Source organism: Rhineura floridana, chromosome 8 (genome assembly GCF_030035675.1).
Source record: "Rhineura floridana isolate rRhiFlo1 chromosome 8, rRhiFlo1.hap2, whole genome shotgun sequence".
Classification (NCBI taxonomy): domain Eukaryota; kingdom Metazoa; phylum Chordata; class Lepidosauria; order Squamata; family Rhineuridae; genus Rhineura; species Rhineura floridana.
Genome location: NC_084487.1, coordinates 47,933,153 through 47,954,118, shown reverse-complemented (window position 1 = coordinate 47,954,118; position 20,966 = coordinate 47,933,153). Strand labels below are relative to the sequence as shown.

The 20,966-nt window shown below is 43.0% G+C and overlaps 1 protein-coding gene across 2 annotated transcripts; it reads left to right on the top strand.

Annotated features, from left to right (window-relative positions):
- The first annotated feature begins 4,955 nt into the window (after positions 1-4,955).
- NAGA (alpha-N-acetylgalactosaminidase) lies at positions 4,956-20,589 on the top strand. Of its 2 annotated transcripts, none has more exons than XM_061639316.1 (9): positions 4,956-5,262; positions 8,994-9,165; positions 10,026-10,200; positions 13,199-13,376; positions 14,323-14,417; positions 15,294-15,455; positions 16,263-16,460; positions 17,532-17,675; positions 18,694-20,589. In XM_061639316.1, exons 2-9 carry the CDS (start codon positions 9,017-9,019, stop codon positions 18,850-18,852), a joined length of 1,260 nt encoding a protein of 419 aa, XP_061495300.1. In that variant the 5' UTR covers positions 4,956-5,262; positions 8,994-9,016; the 3' UTR covers positions 18,853-20,589. The 2 variants fall into 2 exon arrangements, with proteins under 2 accessions (XP_061495300.1, XP_061495301.1); XM_061639317.1 differs by lacking the exon at positions 4,956-5,262 and adding an exon at positions 5,389-5,454.
- Positions 20,590-20,966: the final 377 nt, after the last annotated feature.

The window sequence follows — 20,966 nt, the reverse complement described above, 5'->3', positions numbered from 1 at the left end:
CTGGTGGCCATTACTGCATCTTGTGGGAGCAAATTCCATAGTTTAACTATGCGCTGAGTAAAGAAGTACTTCCTTTTGTCTGTCCTGAATCTTCCAACATTCAGCTTCTTTGAATGTCCACGAGTTCTAGTATTATGAGAGAGGGAGAAGAACTTTTCTCTATCCACTTTCTCAATGCCATGCATAATTTTATACACTTCTATCATGTCTCCTCTGACCCGCCTTTTCTCTAAACTAAAAAGCCCCAAATGCTGCAACCTTTCCTCGTAAGGGAGTCGCTCCATCCCCTTGATCATTCTGGTTGCCCTCTTCTGAACCTTTTCCAACTCTATAATATCCTTTTTGAGATGAGGCGACCAGAACTGTACACAGTATTCCAAATGCGGCCGCACCATAGATTTATACAACAGCATTATGATATCGGCTGTTTTATTTTCAATACCTTTCCTAATTATCCCTAGCATGGAATTTGCCTTTTTCACAGCTGCTGCACACTGGGTCGACATTTTCATCGTGCTGTCCACTACAACCCCGAGGTCTCTCTCCTGGTCGGTCACCGCCAGTTCAGACCCCATGAGCGTATATGTGAAATTAAGATTTTTTGCTCCAATATGCATAATTTTACACTTGTTTATATTGAATTGCATTTGCCATTTTTCTGCCCATTCAATCAGTTTGGAGAGGTCTTTTTGGAGCTCTTCGCAATCCCTTTTTGTTTTAACAACCCTGAACAATTTAGTGTCGTCAGCAAACTTGGCCACTTCACTGCTCACTCCTAATTCTAGGTCATTAATGAACAAGTTGAAAAGTACAGGTCCCAATACCGATCCTTGAGGGACTCCACTTTCTACAGCCCTCCATTGGGAGAACTGTCCGTTTATTCCTACTCTCTGCTTTCTGCTTCTTAACCAATTCCTTATCCACAAGAGGACCTCTCCTCTTATTCCATGACTGCTAAGCTTCCTCAGAAGCCTTTGGTGAGGTACCTTGTCAAACGCTTTTTGAAAGTCTAAGTACACTATGTCCACTGGATCACCTCTATCTATATGCTTGTTGACACTCTCAAAGAATTCTAATAGGTTACTGAGACAGGACTTTCCCTTGCAGAACCCATACTGGCTCTGCTTCAGCAAGGCTTGTTCTTCTATGTGCTTAGTTAATCTAGCTTTAATAATACTTTCTACCAGTTTTCCAGGGACAGAAGTTAAGCTAACTGGCCTGTAATTTCCGGGATCCCCTCTGGATCCCTTTTTGAAGATTGGCGTTACATTTGCCACTTTCCAGTCCTCAGGCACGGAGGAGGACCCAAGGGACAAGTTACATATTTTAGTTAGCAGATCAGCAATTTCACATTTGAGTTCTTTGAGAACTCTCGGGTGGATGTCATCTGGGCCCGGTGATTTGTCAGTTTTTATATTGTCCATTAAGCTTAGACCTTCCTCTCTCGTTACCACTATTTGTCTCAGTTCCTCAGAATCCCTTCCTGCAAATGTTAGTTCAGGTTCAGGGATCTGCCCTATATCTTCCACTGTGAAGACAGATGCAAAGAATTCATTTAGCTTCTCTGCAATCTCCTTATCGTTCTTTAGTACACCTTTGACTCCCTTATCATCCAAGGGTCCAATCGTCTCCCTAGATGGTCTCCTGCTTTGAATGTATTTATAGAATTTTTTGTTGTTGGTTTTTATGTTCTTAGCAATGTGCTCCTCAAATTCTTTTTTAGCATCCTTTATTGTCTTCTTGCATTTCTTTTGCCAGAGTTTGTGTTCTTTTTTATTTTCTTCATTCGGACAAGACTTCCATTTTCTGAAGGAAGACTTTTTGCCTCTAAGAGCTTCCTTGACTTTGCTCGTTAACCATGCTGGCATCTTCTTGGCCCTGGCGGTACCTTTTCTGATCTGCGGTATGCACTCCAGTTGAGCTTCTAATATAGTGTTTTTAAATGTTGCTGCAAGGTGATTTGCAGTGACAGATTAAAAACAGGACTAAGACGGGGCACTTGGTTGTTGTTTTCTCCTCCTGCCCCACCCACCCATGGCTGAATGATTTATTTCAGAGTCTCGAGGCATTTCCCTGCTGCAATGCAGACAGAGAGGGCAACCCTTATAGATGGTGTTCACATTTTCTGCCATCTGTTCTCATTTGCTATTGCTGACATTAAAGGGAGAGGAAGCCAACAAGAAAGCAGGAAGGGGCAAGGGAGAGAAAGTTGTGAAGCAGGTCAATACAAGAATGAACTCAGATCAGGAAGGAAGGAAGGAAGTAGTTCATCCTTTGGCACTATCTCCCATCCCTTGACAGCCTATACAGTAAAACAGGATCTGCACATTTTCTTTTGTGTCTCCATGAGGGAAAGGGCTACAGCAGTCTGGAGGGGGGAGCAGGACATCCTGAGAAGGGGCCTGGTGTAACTTTAAGGGGTCCAGGTCCACACAGGCCTTTCCACACGGCTGAAACTGATTCCCAGTTTCTTATTCCACACAGCATAGAAGCAGCCTGAATTCACTCCTACTTGCCAAAATAACATTTGGCCACGACAACTCATACAAGTCTGCCACAAGGAAAATGTCCTCTGCTAGAACTCCTAACAAAGTGTACTGTCCAAAGCTTTGTTTTCCAGGATATTGCCCACCAGAGTAAAATTCAGGGCAGGATGGCCTACCTAGTTATTTAAAAGGGAGAGGGAATCAACCTATTATAGTTATCTTGGGGTCTCAGTATGTGTTAGGTTAACAGAAAACAATAGAGATATTTAGAAGATTACCTTTCCATTTGCTTTTACATTTTATTTTAATCAAAAGATTATACACACATCCCATTAAACACATACTTTTGCGATCAATTAAAAACTGACTTTCCCAGTTACCAATACCAGTTCTCTAGTACCTTCCATTTCTGGTTGAAGTTTATTTAATATGTTACTGGAATGTTTTATTGTTTTATTATTGCAGTTTTGATTGTTGTGAGCTGCTTTGGTATTCATTGAATTAAACAACAATATAAATATGATTTAAATTCCTGCATTGAGCAGAGAGTTGGACTCGATGGGCTTATAGGCCCCTTCCAATTCTACTATTCTATGATTCTAAATAAATGAATGGACTAGGAGACCATATGTTTCCTTTGCCTGGATACTTAATGCCGAATAATGGCCTCCAAGGAGCCACACGCTGAGATAATCTGTGGGTGCCTCATCATATCATCAGGGTTGGTGGGGTACCATTTTCTTGAGTTCTTTTCTACATCCATTTCAGTTAGGACTCGGGCCTGGTTTTGGTACAGAAACTGCTTTGGTCACCCTGTATGATGGCCTGTGTAGGGAAAGATACAGGGAGAGTATGACTCTGTTGATCCTCCTTGATCTTTCAGAAGCGTTCAATACCATCAACCATGGTATTTGGGGCAACTGTCTGAGTTGGATATTGGAGGCACTGCATTGCGGTGGTTTCATTCCTACTTGGATGGCCAGCTCCAGAAGGTAGTTCTTGGGGAGCATTTCTTGGCTCTGTGAGTTCTTCACTATGGGGTCCCACAGGGGTCGATTCTGTTCCCCATGATGTTTAACATCTACATGAAACTGCTGAGTTGTGTCATACAGAGGTCTGGAGTGTGTTGTCATCAGTATGCTGATGACATGGAGCTCTATGTCTCCTTTTCATCTTCTGCAGGTGAGGCAATGGATATTCTGAGAGAGTGCTTGGTTGTGATAATGGACTGGATAAGGCCAATAAACTGAAGCTTAATCTAGACAAGACTGAGATGCTGTTGGTGGGTGGTTTCTCTGACTGGCTGAGTGTGTGTGGCCTGCTCTAGATAGTGTCATACTCCCTCTGAAGGAACAGGTTCGTCGTTTGGGGGTTCTCCTGCATCTGTTGCTGTCACTTTATTTATTTATCTATTTATTTATATCCTGCCCTTCCAGTAGGAGCCTAGGGCGGCAAACAAAAAAACTAAAACACTTTGAATCATCATAAAAACAGACTTTAAAATATATTAAAACAAAACATATTTAAAACATTTTTAAAGCTTTAAAACATCTTTTAAAAAAAGGTTTAAAAACATAATAAAAAGCAATTCCAACACAGACGCAGACTTTATGCACAGGTGGCCTCAGTGGTGTGGAGAGCCTTCCATCAGCTTAGGCTGGTGGCCCAACTATGACTCTATCTGGACAGAGATAACTTGGCTACAGTAATCTATGCTCTGGTAACCTCAAGGTTGGATTATTGCAATGTGCTTTATGTGGGGCTGCCTTTGAAAACTGTTTGGAAGCTTCAGTTAGTGCAGAAATGTAGCTGCCCAACTGTTGATGGGTTTGAAGCGAACAGATCATATAATATTAATTCTGTTCCAACTGCACTAGCTGCCTGTTCACTTCCAAGGCCAATTCAATATGCTGGTTTAGACCTATAAAGCTCTTTTGATTCAGGAGCCTAGTATCTTCTGGAACACATCGCCCCATATGAACCAACCTGGACCCTTAGATCTGCTTCTGAGGCTCTTCTCCAGGCCCTCCTCTGAGGGATTCTCGGAGGGTGGTGACAAGGGAGACGGCCTTCTCAGTCGTGGCTACCCATCTGTGGAACGTCTTTTCCGGGTATATATATGGGTATATATATGGGTGTTGTTTTACTATTTTGTTTTTATTGTATATATATTTATTTGAGTTTTTAACAATGTTTTAAGTCACTTGGAGGCCTTTGGGTAACCAAGCGGTTGGCTAGGTAGGTAGGTAGGTAGGTAATTAATTAATTAATTAATAAGATGCCCCCTCACCCACTATATTCTTTCCTATGCCTTAGGCAAAAAAGGAAAGCTTGGAGACAGACCTGTTGCTAAAGCATCTTGAAAGGGACAGTCTCCTGGGTTAAGGAGATGTGGTGGATTGGAGTGGCCCAACCTTTAATCTGGGAGGGCCAGATGTATGAATTTCAGTTTCCTATTCCGGTTTCTTCTACACTGAGTTCTACGGCACTCAGTTGTTCCCCTTCTGTCCCGCATGCCACAAATAGCAAAGAAGAACCCGACTGCACCGGCCCCATCCCTGGTAGCGACTTCTTCTTCTTCCTCGTTCGCTCGTAGCAAACAACCTTCGCTGATAATTGCAGACCTGAGAGCGCTGAGATCAGCTGACGATCGGAAATTCAGAGCAACCAAATTGGTCAGGTGACCAGCGGAAGGCAAGGAGTGCGCGGGTTGCGGCCGCCTCTGTGAGCGCGCTCTCGTCTTTGCAGACTGCGTGGTCGCCTTCGCTCTTGTGGGGTAACTATGTGTGATCTGGCTGTCTTGCGCGTTGGAGAAGTGCATGTTTTGCTGGACCCCTCCTGGGTGGAGGGTTAAACAGTGGGGTTTGCGGAATTGCCCGTTTCTACTGAAAATGAAACTTTTCTATAGGAACAGAGAGGGTGAAAACGAGCAAAACAGTGTGAACAGCCAATGCAGTACTAGCGTTTGGTGAGACCCCTGAATTCCTGACTAGCTTCCCGCCCCCCAAATTACTGAATTGCTTTACCTTTGGCAACGTTCTATTTATTATTATTATTATTATTATTATTATTATTATTATTATTATTATTTCCCTTCCTTCCAAAGGAGCCCAGGGTGACACACTAACAGTGAATTTTTTAAAAAATCTGAAAAACAAAGCATCCTTAAAACATCTTAAAAACAATTCCAACAGATGTAGACTGGGATAAGGTCTCTACTTAAAAGGCTTGTTGAAAGAGGAAGGTCTTCAGTAGGCGCCAGAAAGACAACAGAGAGGGTGCCTGTCACATATTGAAGGGGAGGGAATTCCAAAGGGTAGGTGCCATAACGCTAAAGGTCCTCTTCCCATATTATGTGGAATGGACTTCCTGATAAGATGGTATCTGCAGGAGGCCCTCACCTGGAGAGTGCAGTGATCGACTGAGTATATAAGGGGGTGAAAGATCTTTAATGTAATTGCATTTGGGGGATCACTGAGAGATCCTGCATGACAGCATTGGCCAACCTGGCATCCTGCAGATGTTTAGGATTACAACTCCCATCAGCCCCAGCCAGCCAAGGTGTTGCAGTCCAAAACATCTGGAGGGTGCCATTGAACGTGTCAAGGATTATCAATATTTTGGCACAGTCAGTAATCAAAATGGAGACAACAGTCAAGAAATTAGAAGACTAGGACTAGGGAGGGCAGCTATGAGAGAACTAGAAAAGGTCCTCAAATGCAAAGATGTATTACTGAACAAGTCAGGATCATTCAGTCCATGGTATTCCCGATCTCTATGTATGGATGTGAAAGTAAGACAGTGAAAAAAGTGGATAAGAGAAAAATCAACTCATTTGAAATGTGGTGTTAGAGGAGAGCTTTGCGCATACCATGTATTGTGAAAAAAGACAAATAATTGGGTGTTAGAACAAATTAAACCAGAGCTATCACTAGAAGTTAAAATGATGAAACTGAGGTTATCTTATCATGGACATATCATGAGAAGACAGGATTTACTAGAAAAGACCATAATGCTTGATAAAACAGAAGGGAGTAGAAAAAGAGGAAGACCAAACAAGACATGGACTGATTCCATAAAGGAAGCCACAGACCCGAACTTAAAGATCTGAGCAGGGTGGTCCATGACAGATGCTGTTGGAGGTCACTGATTCATAGGGTCGCCATAAGTCGTAATCGACTTGGAAGGCACATAACACACACACTCTCTGAGCAGGACTACCATTGAATACAATCCACAGTAAGTAAAATAAATGTCCTACCTGTAACGCTTGATGGAAGAGGTCTTAATTTCTCCAATGGCTGTGGCAGGGAGTAGGGCTGGCCCAACTATTTAGCATGGGAGGGCAGTGTTTTTCAGGCTGTTAATGACGCAGTGTCATGCAATCTAAGATTGCTTGGCAGTGTTGCAAAGGATGCAAAAGAATACAGAGAATAAGAACTTGAACTGAATACTTTTCATACGCTTAGGACAGCCTTCACCAACCTGGTGCCCTGCAGATGTCGTTGGACTAAACCCCCATCCACCCCAGCCAGCACAGGGAGTGCTGATGGGAACTGTAGTCCAACAATACCTGAAGGACACTGGCTTGGTGAAGGCTTGCCTGGGAATAGTGTGGGCTGACAGTGATGGAACTCCAGTTCTCTGGAGCAGCAAATGAGGATCCTTTCAGGGTACAATTCAATACACACTATACACAATGTATAGCCAGTATGGCTAATGAGCAGAAATGATGGGAGTTGTAGTCTGGACACCATTGGGGTAATTGGCTACAGCTTTCTGGGACTTGGCAAAAGATTTTCTCAGCCCTGCTACCTGAGAGCCTTTCCCTAAAGATGTCATGGATTGAACCTGGAGCTTCATATATGCCTGTCAGGTCTGCTTTAATTTGGATTCCTGGATTGAGCAGGGGGTTGGACTCGATGGCCTTATAGGCCCCTTCCAACTCTATGGTTCTATGGTTCTTTCTTGCCTGTATTATCTGTACCAGTTCATATTAACAGCACTTTACTCTTGCCATCTGGTTCCTGTATTTCTTTCTTTGTTGCAGTCCAAAACATCACACTGGGCAACGTGGGGGGGGGACAGGGGGAGTACTGCAGTCTGCATCTGTATAGGAATTGTTTTGTAAAATGTTTTATTTTTAAGATGTTTTAATGTTTTATCACTTGTTTGTCGTTCTGGGCTCCTTTTGGAAGAAAGGTCAGGATATTAATCAGTATGGGCACACTGGGAACAGCTTCCCTCTCAGTAGTCGTCGTTATGCCAGTTTGTCTACCTTTCTGGCGCTTGGGTGTTCCAGCCTGTAGCCACTAGTCAGCACTTACACAATGCTCTTCTATGCAACAAGATACAATCTGTATGTCTCTCTCCCCACCCCCATCCTTCCTCACTCTTATCTGTACAGTCCTTTGGTAAATGATCTGCTTTGCATGCAGGAGTTTGGGTAACTTTCTGAAACTTGGGTGGGTGAGTCCCAGAGATCCCTAAGCCACAAGCTACAAACTTGACACTACAGAAAGAGGACCACAGGTCCATTCTGCCAATCTTCCCATGCGCACATACAAACTTTGTTGGCCTTGGAACCAAGTCCCATTTGTCAATATGTGCTATGGCCTCGTGCTGTGATTTTGAGCTTTAGGACAATGGTGACATTGTTCGGTAGTAGTGGCAGCACAGGAATGTGGCTCGTATAGATCTGATGATGAGGAACTGCAGGCCTGGAACAGATGAAGCTGCCGTATACCGAATCAGACCAACAGTCTGTCTAGCTCAATCTTGTCTACACTGACTGGCAGCAGCTTCCCAGGGTTTCAGACAGGGAGTCTTTCCCAGCTCTGCTTGAATATGTTGGGGGTTGAACCTGGGACCTTCTGCATGCAAAGCAGACCATCCACCAAAGGGCTGTACAGATGAGGAAAGGGGGTGGGGAGACAGACAGACAGATAATATCTGATAGCACGGGAGAGCGTTGTGTTGGTGATAGCTGATGTCTGTGGGATGCGACACGGCAGTAGTTGAGTCGTTTCTGTGGTGCTGCAAGTTTGGAATTTGTTGGACAACTGATTCTGCTATACGAGGGAAGGACTGCATGTAAGTGATATGGAAGAACTTAGTGGCTACATAGAGATGGCCGTATTTTGGCTTAATAAACAGATGTGCACAAGTACTTCCTCCCCTTTCTTCCCTTTCTGGTCCACCTTAATGAAATGCAGAAGCCCCCAGTTAAGCATAATTTCCTGTTTCATCCCACTCCTCAAAACTATGGTTTTTGGAACAAGCCAGGATCTTACATCAAAGTTTAAAGGTGGTTTAAGATTCTGGCTTGTTCTAAAGATGCTAACCATAGTTTAGCGGTTTGGACAAAAGAGGAAACTATGTTTAATTGAAGACCTCCACATTTTATTGAAGCATGCTATGAAGGGAAAAGAAGAAAGGAGTATAGAGTAGGGTTGTTGACCCTTGATCGTTTTCTTATTGAAAAGTATTTTCCCTCCCTCTCTGCAGCGTTGATCCATCAGTCAGTAATCATGAAGCTCATAGCTTCTGTCCTTGCGATCTTGGTCTCCTCCCTGGCTCTGGAGAACGGGCTCATGAGGACACCCCCGATGGGGTGGCTTGCGTGGGAACGATTTCGTTGTAATATTGATTGTAAGAATGATCCCCATAACTGCATCAGGTAAGTGGAGGGGCAATGATGCGCATACACATGGCTGGGGCAAGAGAATATAGGAGAAAGAGGTGAGGTCCCTATTTATTATTTATTTATTGCATTTGTATACCGCCCCATAGCCGAAGCTTTCTGGGTGGTTTACAACAATTAAAAACAAATATACAAATTTAAAAACACATTTTTTTAAAAGCAATTTAAAAATGCAGGTCACAAAGCTGGATCTGTTTTGTGGGAAGAATACCTTGAGGAATGCCCGATTTTACCTTCCTTCCATCTCTTTTATGCTGCTATCTGAATATCCACTAGATGTGTCCTTCTCAACGTTACATTTTTTGAAGGCATGGCTTGGCAATTGGGGGATAGGCAATCAATCACCACTGCTGTGCTCAATGGAGAGAAATAAAAGGGCAGCAAGAAGCTTTTAACTTACATTGGAAGGGACCTTTGCTGAACTGAGTTTACTTCTGAGTAAACAGAAGGATCTTGACCGTGAGAAAGAGCACTCCTGGATAATATAGCGCTATATTTAAGTGCTATATGAAATGTCCATTTTTATTTATTTTAAATAAAATATTAAATTCTATATGAAATATCCATTTTAATTCCACTTCTAGCTCCATAAGAGCAATGTCTCATCAGCAGTAATGGGCTCTAGTGTGGAAGCAAGCTTGGACCCTACAGAGGAGAGAAGCCTGCCATCTATAGGTGAAAATTGGCTACTGCATGCTTGTCATGGAAAGAGCCCTGTACATTGTCTCTTCCATGTGTCATTGGTCTCCGTGGCCACAAATAATGTAGGGTCCCTTGGATGTTGTTCACTTTTTAAAGCCCTGTTTTACTATGTCCCCCTTCTCCTTGTGGAGCAGTGAGAAACTCTTCATGGACATGGCAGATCGTCTGGCAACGGATGGCTGGAGAGAGTTAGGCTACGTGTATGTGAATATAGATGATTGTTGGATGGCAAAGCAGCGGGATTCAGCCGGACAGCTGATTCCAGATCCTGAGAGGTTCCCTAGAGGCATCAAAGCCTTGGCAGATTACGTGAGTGATCAGTCACTTTTGATGTAGGAATAAGATCTAAGCCATCTCCCCTGTGGTTTTTAAAAATTCCTGTTTAGTGCTCAGTAGTGAGAATTAAACAACTTGTGAGGTGTTGAGTCCTAAAACCATGAAGTCCCAGAGGTACAAGGTCCTGTTACTTCAGTGGCTTTAAACTGTTTATTCAGAGTTGGTCTGTTGGTAGCATGTGGATGTTTCATCCAGTTCTAAAGCAGCCTTTGTTTACTTTGCCTTAGCATCTTTTATCTCCCAGGCCTGTCTGGATTTAGGGAGGAAATGACAGTTGTAGCTTGTGGAGGGAAGGGGGGTAAGTAATTTACTTACTCACTCTGTAATAACAAATCCCAACTTCCATTCCAGTGGTTCTCCTAAACCCATGCTGCTGCCACCATTCAGTTTCACTTATTCCCTCTGAACCTTTAATTTACCAATAATCTGGTAATTGTGGGGTACAGGAGCGGTACAAAGGTAGTCAGACACAGATATTATATTTAACAAAGGTATTAAAATTCATTATTACAAGATTATCAAGTGCACAAGCTTATCTGGTTACTTTAAAATAGCACTGTATTTTTAAATTATATACTTTTATAACTTGTTAACTGTCAATTTAAATATCAATAGCTTATATTTAACTAAGACAATTTTAAGGAAGCAGTCAGTGACCTGTATTAAAATCTTTTAGCCAAATTGGCCTTTTATACTCTCCACCTCAGTTAAACCGCAGCTGCACTATAACTGAGGACTCTGCTGGGAGCCTCTTTTTCCAACCGTTTATTGACCTGTTGGTCTATTGGACAAAAAAGAGAGGCAGGCTCTGGTGCTTGGTAAATTTATTGAGACTCAACGCGTTTCGGAGTAATCCTTCCTCAGGAGCAATGGAGATCTGATTGAAAGAAACAGATCTCCATTGCTCCTGAGGAAGGATTACTCCGAAACGCATTGAGCCTCAATAAATTTACCAAGCACCAGAGCCTGCCTCTCTTTTTTGTCCATTACATGGTGCTTTTCCCTTTTGTTTCTGTTGGTCTATTGGCCACCCCCCTACTGAAGTGCAGGTTTGTCTTGCTTTAGTGCCCTGGAAATCTCCCTGGCATTCCTACCAGTCACTAGCAGAGACCAACACTCCAAGCTGCTTCTCACTTCTCACCTCAGGGCTGCAGACAGGAGGTTCTCCCCTTGTCTCTTCAGCCTAAACCAAGTGATTCAGCTATTCCAAGCAAGGCCAGAAAGCCACTCCACCTGCCTCTCAGGTCTTCCTTCTTATTCCCCAATCCTCTTCCTCTGCTGCCGTCTTCTTCTGAATGACTCCACAAACACCAAGCGACAGCACCTCCAACTATCCCTGCTAACTCCTGACCGGCACCCGGCCACATATACACTTCTGGCTTCTCTAGTCCATCCCCAGCCAATCACATTGTCTAACTGAAAATTGTAAACCTGTACTCACCAATTTTTTAAAAAATGCACATCTTCTATCCTTCTTTTGCATACGGAGAATTCTAACTCGCAGCTAGTTAAGGCCCCACGTGACAATTGCACTAACATCAGATCAGACAGAAAACTTCCCATATCAAATGAACATTGCAATACAAATGTCAGAACACATTATACAATAGTTAACACTTAATTCAGATAAACAGGATTTCTTCACATAGTTCCAAGACGAAAATGGTCGGATGTTACAGAAGGGCTGGAAGAATGACAGAAGCACTAGTGAAGTTATGGGGCGTGGAGCCATATTCTCCACAAAGACAAAGGGAGTTGTAGCCAAAGTGAGGAGCTAGAGCAGGGGTGGGAAACATTTTCATCCCAAGGGCCAGGCTCCTTCATGGGGAACTCTCCAGTGGCCACATGCCAGTGATGAGTGGGGCCACAGGCCAAAATGGGCAAATCAACAGATGTAACTTACCTTTGTGCAGTCGGATACATTCCAAGTCAGGGGTTTCTATACTCATACACACGTGCAACATCTATATATATCCTCCATCCAGGCCAGGAAGAGGCATTGTCACAATTCAAGGACCTGTTCCAGCCAAGCAAAAGCTCTTGAGGAGGGCACAGAGCAGGGCGAGTGAGGAATGTGGCCTTGCAAGGGGGCATGATGTAGTGAGAGTCCCGGAAGCTGGATAGAGAGGCCTAGAAGGGCCGCATTCAGCCCCTGAGCCTGAGGGAAGGGCAACTCAGCAAGACAGTGCTGGGAAGACTGTGAAGGAGCTAAAATAGGGTGTTGGAGAAATAATGAATTTGTGATAAGGTTTCAGTGAGCTTTGTAAGAAGGGAAGTACAAGTGGTTGAGCTGGCTCCGGCAGCAGGGAAAGATTTGGGTTATGTGGGGGCTAGAGTGTATGCAGAGTAATCTGATGGGCTGGTTGCAGAAGTCACAGTGGACGTTTCCCAGTAGTGTTAAAGAGTGCCCCGCCCTGCATTTCTTGGATGTGCATGTTGTTGTAGCTCACCAAGATCTCTATTCTCTAGTTACCAAGGGATGAGGAAGCCACAATGAGAGAAATTCACACACGACTCTTCTCCTTTTACATGCTTTGTTGTCCATAGACATAATCATGTGGAGAGGTAGAATATGATCTGAGTAGCAATGGATTCCACAGCACAGTTGCCCATGATCGTAGGAGATGCCGGGGGGGTGGGGGATGTTGCTGCAATCACAAATATTGCTGCTAGTTGTATCAGAGTTCCATCTGGCTCATGCTTGCATTTCTGCAGTCATGGGAGTACACATTTGAGCTATGTTGTAGGTAGGAGAAAATTCCTGTGTGAAACAGTCCATAGGGAGTATTGGATAAGGGACCTGTGAATACATGCTGCGAGGGAGGAGGAGGCGGCTTTCCTTATTGGAGATGGGGGAAAATGCTTCATCATGCCAAGAATGGCAGCACACCAGCAGCTTTAACTGCCTTTAGATGGGAATTGTTGATGGGAGATTTCTGTTCATCTCTCAAGCCATGACTTCTTTTTACAGGTGCATGCACGGGGTCTGAAACTCGGCATTTATGCTGATCTAGGCACCCACACTTGTGGAGGATATCCTGGCACCACGTTCAACCGAATCGAACAAGATGCTTTAACATTTGCACAGTGGGGAGTGGACATGCTGAAGCTAGATGGCTGCTATTCATCAGCATGTGAGCAGGCTGAAGGTAAGGGCGGAGGCTTCCTCTTTGCATCTGTTGTCTTTGCCCTATCTCTCCATGCACCACATCTTGCGTGGGCCTGGACTCATCCCTGCTGCCTGACCATGAGAAGAGTGAATAAAAAATGAGGCTAAAAATTATTTGAATAAGATTTAGGTGCCTGTGTTTTTCAAATATATATTTAATATATTAGTTATAGTTCGTGTCATTTAAAAATAATTGGATTCAAAATGAAATCTGAATTTAATGCATCCGTGTTCACGTTTAAGGGTGATATCCAACATACTTGGAGTAGACCCAGTGAAATCAATGGACTTTATTGATTTCAGAGAGCCAGTGTGGTGTAGTGGTTAAGGTGTTGGACTACGACCTGGGAGACCAGGGTTTGAATCCCCACACAGCCATGAACCTCACTGGGTGACCTTGGGCCAGTCACGGCCTCTCAGCCTCGGAGGAAGGCAATGGTAAACCCCCTCTGAATACCACTTACCATGAAAACCCTATTCATAGGGTTGCCATAAGTCGGAATCGACTTGAAGGCAGTCCATTTCCATTTTTATTGATTTCAGTGGGTCGCCTCTGAATATGACTAACATTGGTTATCATCTTACTTCTGTATATTCTCTTAAAAGTGAATCATGAGCATCTTTAAAAATAATTTCAGTGAAAGGCAGTTCTACTTAAAAAAAGGTAAAGAGGGAGGGAAATGCCTGGTTTTTGAGTTGAATAATCACAAATGACACAGTATGCCTTGCATTGTATTTATTATTGTAGGATTCCTATTGGATCTTATCATAAGTACTAGAGTCCAGGAGAAGCCATCTTGGATCTCTCCAGGATCATCCCTGAAACTCACATGGATTATCTTGTTTTCTAGTTTTATATCCTTCACATACCTGACCACTGCAACTTTTTCAGTTTTCAAATTATTAATATTCTTTATCCCTAAAAGGTTATCCTAGGATGTCCAAGGCTCTGAATGCAACAGGCCGTCCAATTGCCTATTCCTGTAGCTGGCCAGCCTATCGAGGGGGGCTTCCACCCCAGGTGAGGCATAGTTGAGAAGACTTCAGAGGTGAGGTTAGTTCCTCCATCCCTTAAAGCTTGTTTAGAATCTTTCAGTCAATATTACCTATCCCATTTTGACAATTTGGATGGAGTGAGCAGGGATCCACAAATGCATACTCTCTACCAGCCACCAGGCAAGTGCTTCTTATGCTGGCAAGAGACAGGCAGGGCCTCCAACCTGACCTGTGCTACTTTTGGAAGTGCTTTGAAAACAGCTCAGCTCTATGACAAGGATCAAGACCTCAGTCCTTCCTGAAGCAATGCTCTGTTTACAGGGGTGGGTGAGGCGGTGGGAGAATAAAAATAAAGTCTCCAGGACAGCATCAGTCATGTTATATCCCACCTTCAAGAAGATCAGGATGGATTATCTGGATTGCCCTTATATTATCCTCACAATTATCTTGTGAGTTAGATTAGGGCTGCTAGTTGATGGCTGGCTGAAGATGGCTTACAGGAGTTGTAGTCCAAAACATCTGGAGGGCACCTGGTTGGGGAAGGCTGACCTATGCAGTATTTATGCCTATGTACTCCAGCATTTAGCTCAATAGTCAACACAGTCCTTGAGCTGTTCTATCAAATTTTACTTACCTGTGTGTCATGATGGCATACTTGGGTCTTCTGCAGCTGGATGGCCAATTTGTAGCTAGTTGTTTAATCTTTTCTCATTAATTAATATTTTGATGATGGCGTTTACCCTTTTTTCCCTTTTTGGGGGCGGGGGATGGGTTTTTCTCAAGAATAGCATTGTGGGTTTTTCCTCTCCGACACATATAACTGCACCTTGCCCTCTGTATCTTTTAAAGGTAAATCACACCAGTCTGCCTGTGTGATTAACCCATTTCACATCTTTTTCAGGTGAACTACACACTCCTGGCGAACGTATGTAATCTCTGGCGAAACTATGATGATATACAAGACTCTTGGGACAGCGTTCTCTCCATAGTGGAGTGGTTCTCAGCCAATCAGGATGTCCTTCAGCCAGTGGCTGGCCCTGGCCATTGGAATGACCCAGACATGGTAATTTTGAGCAGAGATTGACGAGAAAGCTAGGAAAGGGAGAGGAAGACAGACGGTCTCAGGAATTCTAAAGCTAGAAAGACACAGTGGAGACTATTGTTGGCAAGAATCTGTCTGTCCTCAGCATCTTGCATAGAAGGGTTTAAGTCTCTAAGTTAACTGAGCTAGGCAGTTTTTGTGTTTCTTTTTGGGAATCCTTCAATCTGCTGAAAATACCCATGTTTCTACCTTGTGTACCCTCTCCTCCCTAAAATTTCTGAGCCAGAGAAATGAATGCTCTCTCAAGAAATGCCTGGACTCTTAAGACATGTGTAAATTTTGCAAATAAGCATATGTGACGTTTTGCATAATGCAGAACTCCCTCCCTCCCTCAAGAAAGTCCCACTGGAAATGCATCATCTTCATGCAAACGTATAGATTGTCTGGCTTCTGATATTTCACCAGTCCCCACCCCCATCCACACACATTGAAGCTTATCTTTTGAGCCTTAGAAATTTAAAATGATTCCCAGGATATTGGATTTTGTGCCTGGCAGCCATTTCTGCATTTGCACAAGGTGATCTTGGAATAGACTCTGTTCCTGACAGTATTTCCTAGAATATCTTTAGAAACACGTTTGCCTAATCACAGGGGAAGTGAAATAGCTTCTCTGGGAGTTGTAGTCCAACAACATCTGAGGACCCAAAGTTGTGGAACAGTGAACTAGAGCCACCTCTGAATTAAGCCACATCTAACTTCTCTATCCTTTTACATTCATCCTTCACCTCATTCCCAACTTTAGTTATAACCCACCTTTTTGTCTTGCAGTTAATCATTGGGAACTTTGGCCTCAGCTATGAACAGTCTCTCTCTCAGATGGCCTTGTGGACTGTGATGGCTGCTCCCCTTTTGATGTCCACAGACCTCCGAACTATTTCTGAGTCTTCCCAGCAAATTCTGCAGAACAAACTGATGATCAAAATTAACCAAGATCCCCTGGGAATCCAAGGTCGTAGAATCCTTCAGGTAGGGAAGGACTGGATCCTGTGACCTGATAGATGAGCATATCATAGAAACCATTAGAGCTGAGAGTGCACCTTCCCCCTTCTGTCTTTTGATCCTCTAGTCTGGGGAGGATTGGTACTTGAGCCAAATGTGCGGTATTTTTATTTTGTTACATTTTGTATCGTGCCTTTCCTTCAAGACACATAACCCTAACCCAGACCTTTGGGGCACAGTTACTATCTTGATCCATTTTTATACTGCTGAATTTACACAAAAGTAGACCTACTGTGTAGTCCTTTACTGACCATTGTTTACTACTGTGTATACAGGAATGCCCCCAATTTCCAGCTGCTTACCATTTACAGTTTTCTTTCTGTTCACAAAAAAATGTATAGAAAACACCTGGGACAAAAATAGTCTAAGAAATCTATTTTTATTTATTTATTTATTTATTTATTTTGCAACAGGGTTCTTTCCCAGCTAATGTTAACATATTGGGATAAAAAAAATGCTGCACTGCCTTTTCCAAGCAAAAACGTGTCCAGGCAACCAGTCTTCTAACACAGTAAATAGCTTTGTTTTAGAACATTTTGTTACTCCAAAATTCGTTATAATTTAGCCAGTGTTAGAAACTTTTATGTTAGAAGATTTCTGTGTTTTTAAGTCACTGTTAGATTTTGATTTTATGTGTTATATATATATATCACTGTTAGATTTTGATTTTATGTGTTACATATATGTATGTATGTATGTTAGTGTTAAGGCAGCATGCCTGGTTGAGTGGAGATTTGAACCAGAGTCTCCCAGTCTTCTCTAGCTATTTCAACAGATGGGCTCTATAGTAGGGAAAGATCAGTGGTAGAACATCTCCTTTGCATGCAGAAGGTCCCAGGCTCAACCCCACAGCATCTCCAGGTAAGGCTGGGAGAGACCCCTGTCTGAAACCATGGAGAGCCACTGCCAGTCAGTGTGGATAGTACTGTGCTAGATGGACCATTGGTCTGATTCAATATAAGGCAGCTTTCTAGGTTCCTGGTATGTCCAGAGGAACATTCCTGATATTGGCACGTGCTCTTCAATCCGCTTCTATAGGAGAAATCACGCATAGAGGTGTTCCTGCGGCCACTTTCCCACTCGGCCAGTGCTCTGGTTTTCTTCAGTCGAAGGACAGACATGCCATATCGCTATATCACCTCCCTTGCCCAGCTCAATTTTACACAGAATGCTGTATATGAGGTAAGACAAGGGTCGTCAGTATCTCCAGGAGCAATCAGCATGGTGGGGCTGCACCGCTCACCTGACCTCTGCCCAGCTACACCACTGCTGCTGCTAACCTGGACAAAGAGGCATGGTGCCGACAGAGCCAATCTGGCACTCCTAGTGGTGCACTTGCGCTGCACCGACCTCTCCATCCCAATACGCAGCAGTGATGCAGTCAGACAGAGGTCAGGCTGTCTGTTACTGAATATCTTGTATTCTTTCTCATCCTTGCACACCAGCAGTTCTTCTTCTGGATCCTCTGTAGAGTGAGGATGGAGACTTCTGCAAGCACAGACCATATGCTGGCAGTGATATTCAAGAACCTCTTTTTGCACACTAATGCTGTGTATTGGGAGTCTCAACATTACTATGGGGAAATCTCATTCTCAGCCTCCCAACCATTAGGCCCCTCCCCCTGGCTCTAGCATTCACATCTCTCCTGCCTACCTTGGCTTAGGTTGGATGGGTACAACAGAGCAACAGTGTAACAGGTGCCTAATCTCTGCATGTCCTTGGTGATTTGCCACTGCAAATGTTTTGTTGTTGTTCAGTGTGGGCAGGTGGGTGGCATATTAACATCTGCATGGGGCTGTTTACCTATGACACGTGTTTACCCCACAAAGCAGCCTTCACATGATTGCATTTGAAAATGACCATGTCCCCGCTTGTCCTTTTCATCAGCAAGCTACATATTTTCAGTAATATCACAATACAATATAGCAAGCTAGAATGTAAACCATAAACTTCCGACCACCGCCAAAGTTTGTTTGGGGTGGAGGGGGTGCAACACAATGGGATGGGGAGTTACATTTTCTGTAGTTTTAAAGTCCAACCTGTAGGGGTAGTTTGAGTGCAGTATTTTTCATTTGTTCGGTGGAATAACATCTGTATCCTAAAGGCAATTCAAAGTAGATGTATCCCTGTTCATTCATTGATCCATACATGCACACTGTTAACTGTGTCCTGTCACAATTATTTCTTTTGTTTTTGCCAGGCACAGGATGTTTACACTGGTCAAATCATCAGTGGTTTGAAGGCTACCAACAACTTCACAGTGATCATTAATCCCTCTGGAGTAGTCATGTGGTATCTCTACCCAACAATGTACCTGCACCAGCCTTTCAGCTTTGTAAAGCAGCTATCTGAAGCCTAGATATTCTGCAGCTCTACCCTGTGATGTCATGAGGGGTGCATTCCAATTGCTGATGGTAGCTCAAATGGGGGACAATGGGAGAAACCACATTGCACGAGGTGGTGATTACACAGGCAATGTAAAAACAGAGGCAATGCATGATCCTATAGAATCACTTGGAAGTAAGCATAACCCACTCCGCACAGAGTTGCACCATTAGTGGTGGACAGATGCTTTGATCCTTGGGTGCGTTAATGATAATATATGCTTAGATCATCTTAAACAGTAAATGGAAATTTAAGATATTCAGATTAGACTCTGAAAAGGAACTTGCCCTGGATTTTCCATAAATGGCCTGGAAAAATTGTCTATGATCTAATAAGCCTAAATCCTTTTTTTCTTTCTTCCCTTACTGCAAGTATTTTACCTGCAACAGTATCGGAGGCAGCTAATGAAGTAAAATTTGATGGCATGTGCCATTTTTTCTCCATGTTCTCCACTATCTGTATCAGAGACTTACTAGTACCCAGAATTGCAAATTTTACTCTCCTAGGACTGCACCACTTCAGCTTGCAATAAGGATCATAAGATTAAATGCCAATTGTGGAATGATAGCAACTCAGGGAAAAGGGCGCTAGTCAGTCTTTTCCCTGACATGCTAATTTTTTTATCAGCAGGGAAATTTATGGAGAGGAATGGGTGAAATAGGCATAGCTCTGCATTCTGTGACACACCCTTCCCGAAATTATATCATGTTGCTGTTGAATGTAGTTTTGGCTTTTAGGAATATCAGTGCCCTGCTACATCAGATAAAAGATCCATCTAGTCCAGTCTTCTGTAGTTGGCCAGTTGCCTGTGGAAGCTTATAAGCAAAGGCAACCCCCTCCCTGTCACATTCCCCCAATCTGTTGCATTCAGAGGCTGTACACCTTAATCACGCTTAAAGGTCAGCTCACCTATGATAAAAATAATATGGTAGTATATAGGTATTAGTTGAATACAACTTAAGCCCTACTCAGAATAGACCCAGTGAAATTAATGAACTTAAGTTAGTCAAGTCTATTGACTGAAGTGGGTCTGCTCTCTGTAGGACTAGCACTGAATCCCATCCATTAAGAGTAATTGCACACTTGATTTTGTGTATATGGGCACGTACAGATTAGTTACAGTTTCCAACATGTGAAGGCTAGGTGTATAAAGCACATTGTAATCTATGTCGTGGCTTTCTTGAACAAGCTTATATAGAAGTGTCTTGCATGCAGCAGTGTTACAGGGAATATCTTGTTCACATTAGACCCTATATTTTAGCCTGCTTCTGTAAATTGCACCTTACACGGGCAAGAGATGGGAGCATGTGCAGCCTTTGCTTCTTATCAACTGCTTTGACCACTGGTATGCTTCTGGGCCTAATTCAAGGTGCTGGTTTTTACCTGTATAGCTCTATGCAGACTGGGACTCGCATTTTAATATCAAACAGCTGTCATTAGAAGAAGCTTTGCCTTTATCCTTATCAGCTGGAAGCCATGGAATGGCCTCCTTCTGGAATTCTCCTTTCACTTTCATTTTGAAAGGTATTTAAAACTCTGTGCAGTCTCCAGGATTTCTCCCTAGAATGAATTACTTTTCTAATTGACCAATGCATTTTCTAGCTTTTTATTCTGATTGTAATTTTTATTTTTACTGTAAGCCACTTTACATCCTGCTTTTCCAGAATACATTCAATATTTTAAATTATTAAATCAGAATTCAAATAAAGAATATTGTCTTGAGCGATGACCAAAAAAATCAAGAGATGAATTCCAGATCCAGTAGCTTTGCAGAAGGCTGTATGTTCCAGTAGCTTCGATACTACAGTATACTTGGCCAACTTGCTACTAATTATCGAGGCTAGATCCTTTTCATTCAAACAGGAATTAGAGTAAAGGAACATAAACAAGAGCTCACTGTGCCTGTTATGAAGGTCCCCCAGGATCAACCAGATTATCAAAAAGCTGAACTAATCTTCAGAAGATCTCTGGATGCAAATAATAGCAATTCAGATTGGATTTACCAACTAGCTGAAAGTGTAAGAGTACATCTGCACCATTTCCCCTTCATTGCACCAGGAACATTTTTCTCCTGCCTTCATTTCCATG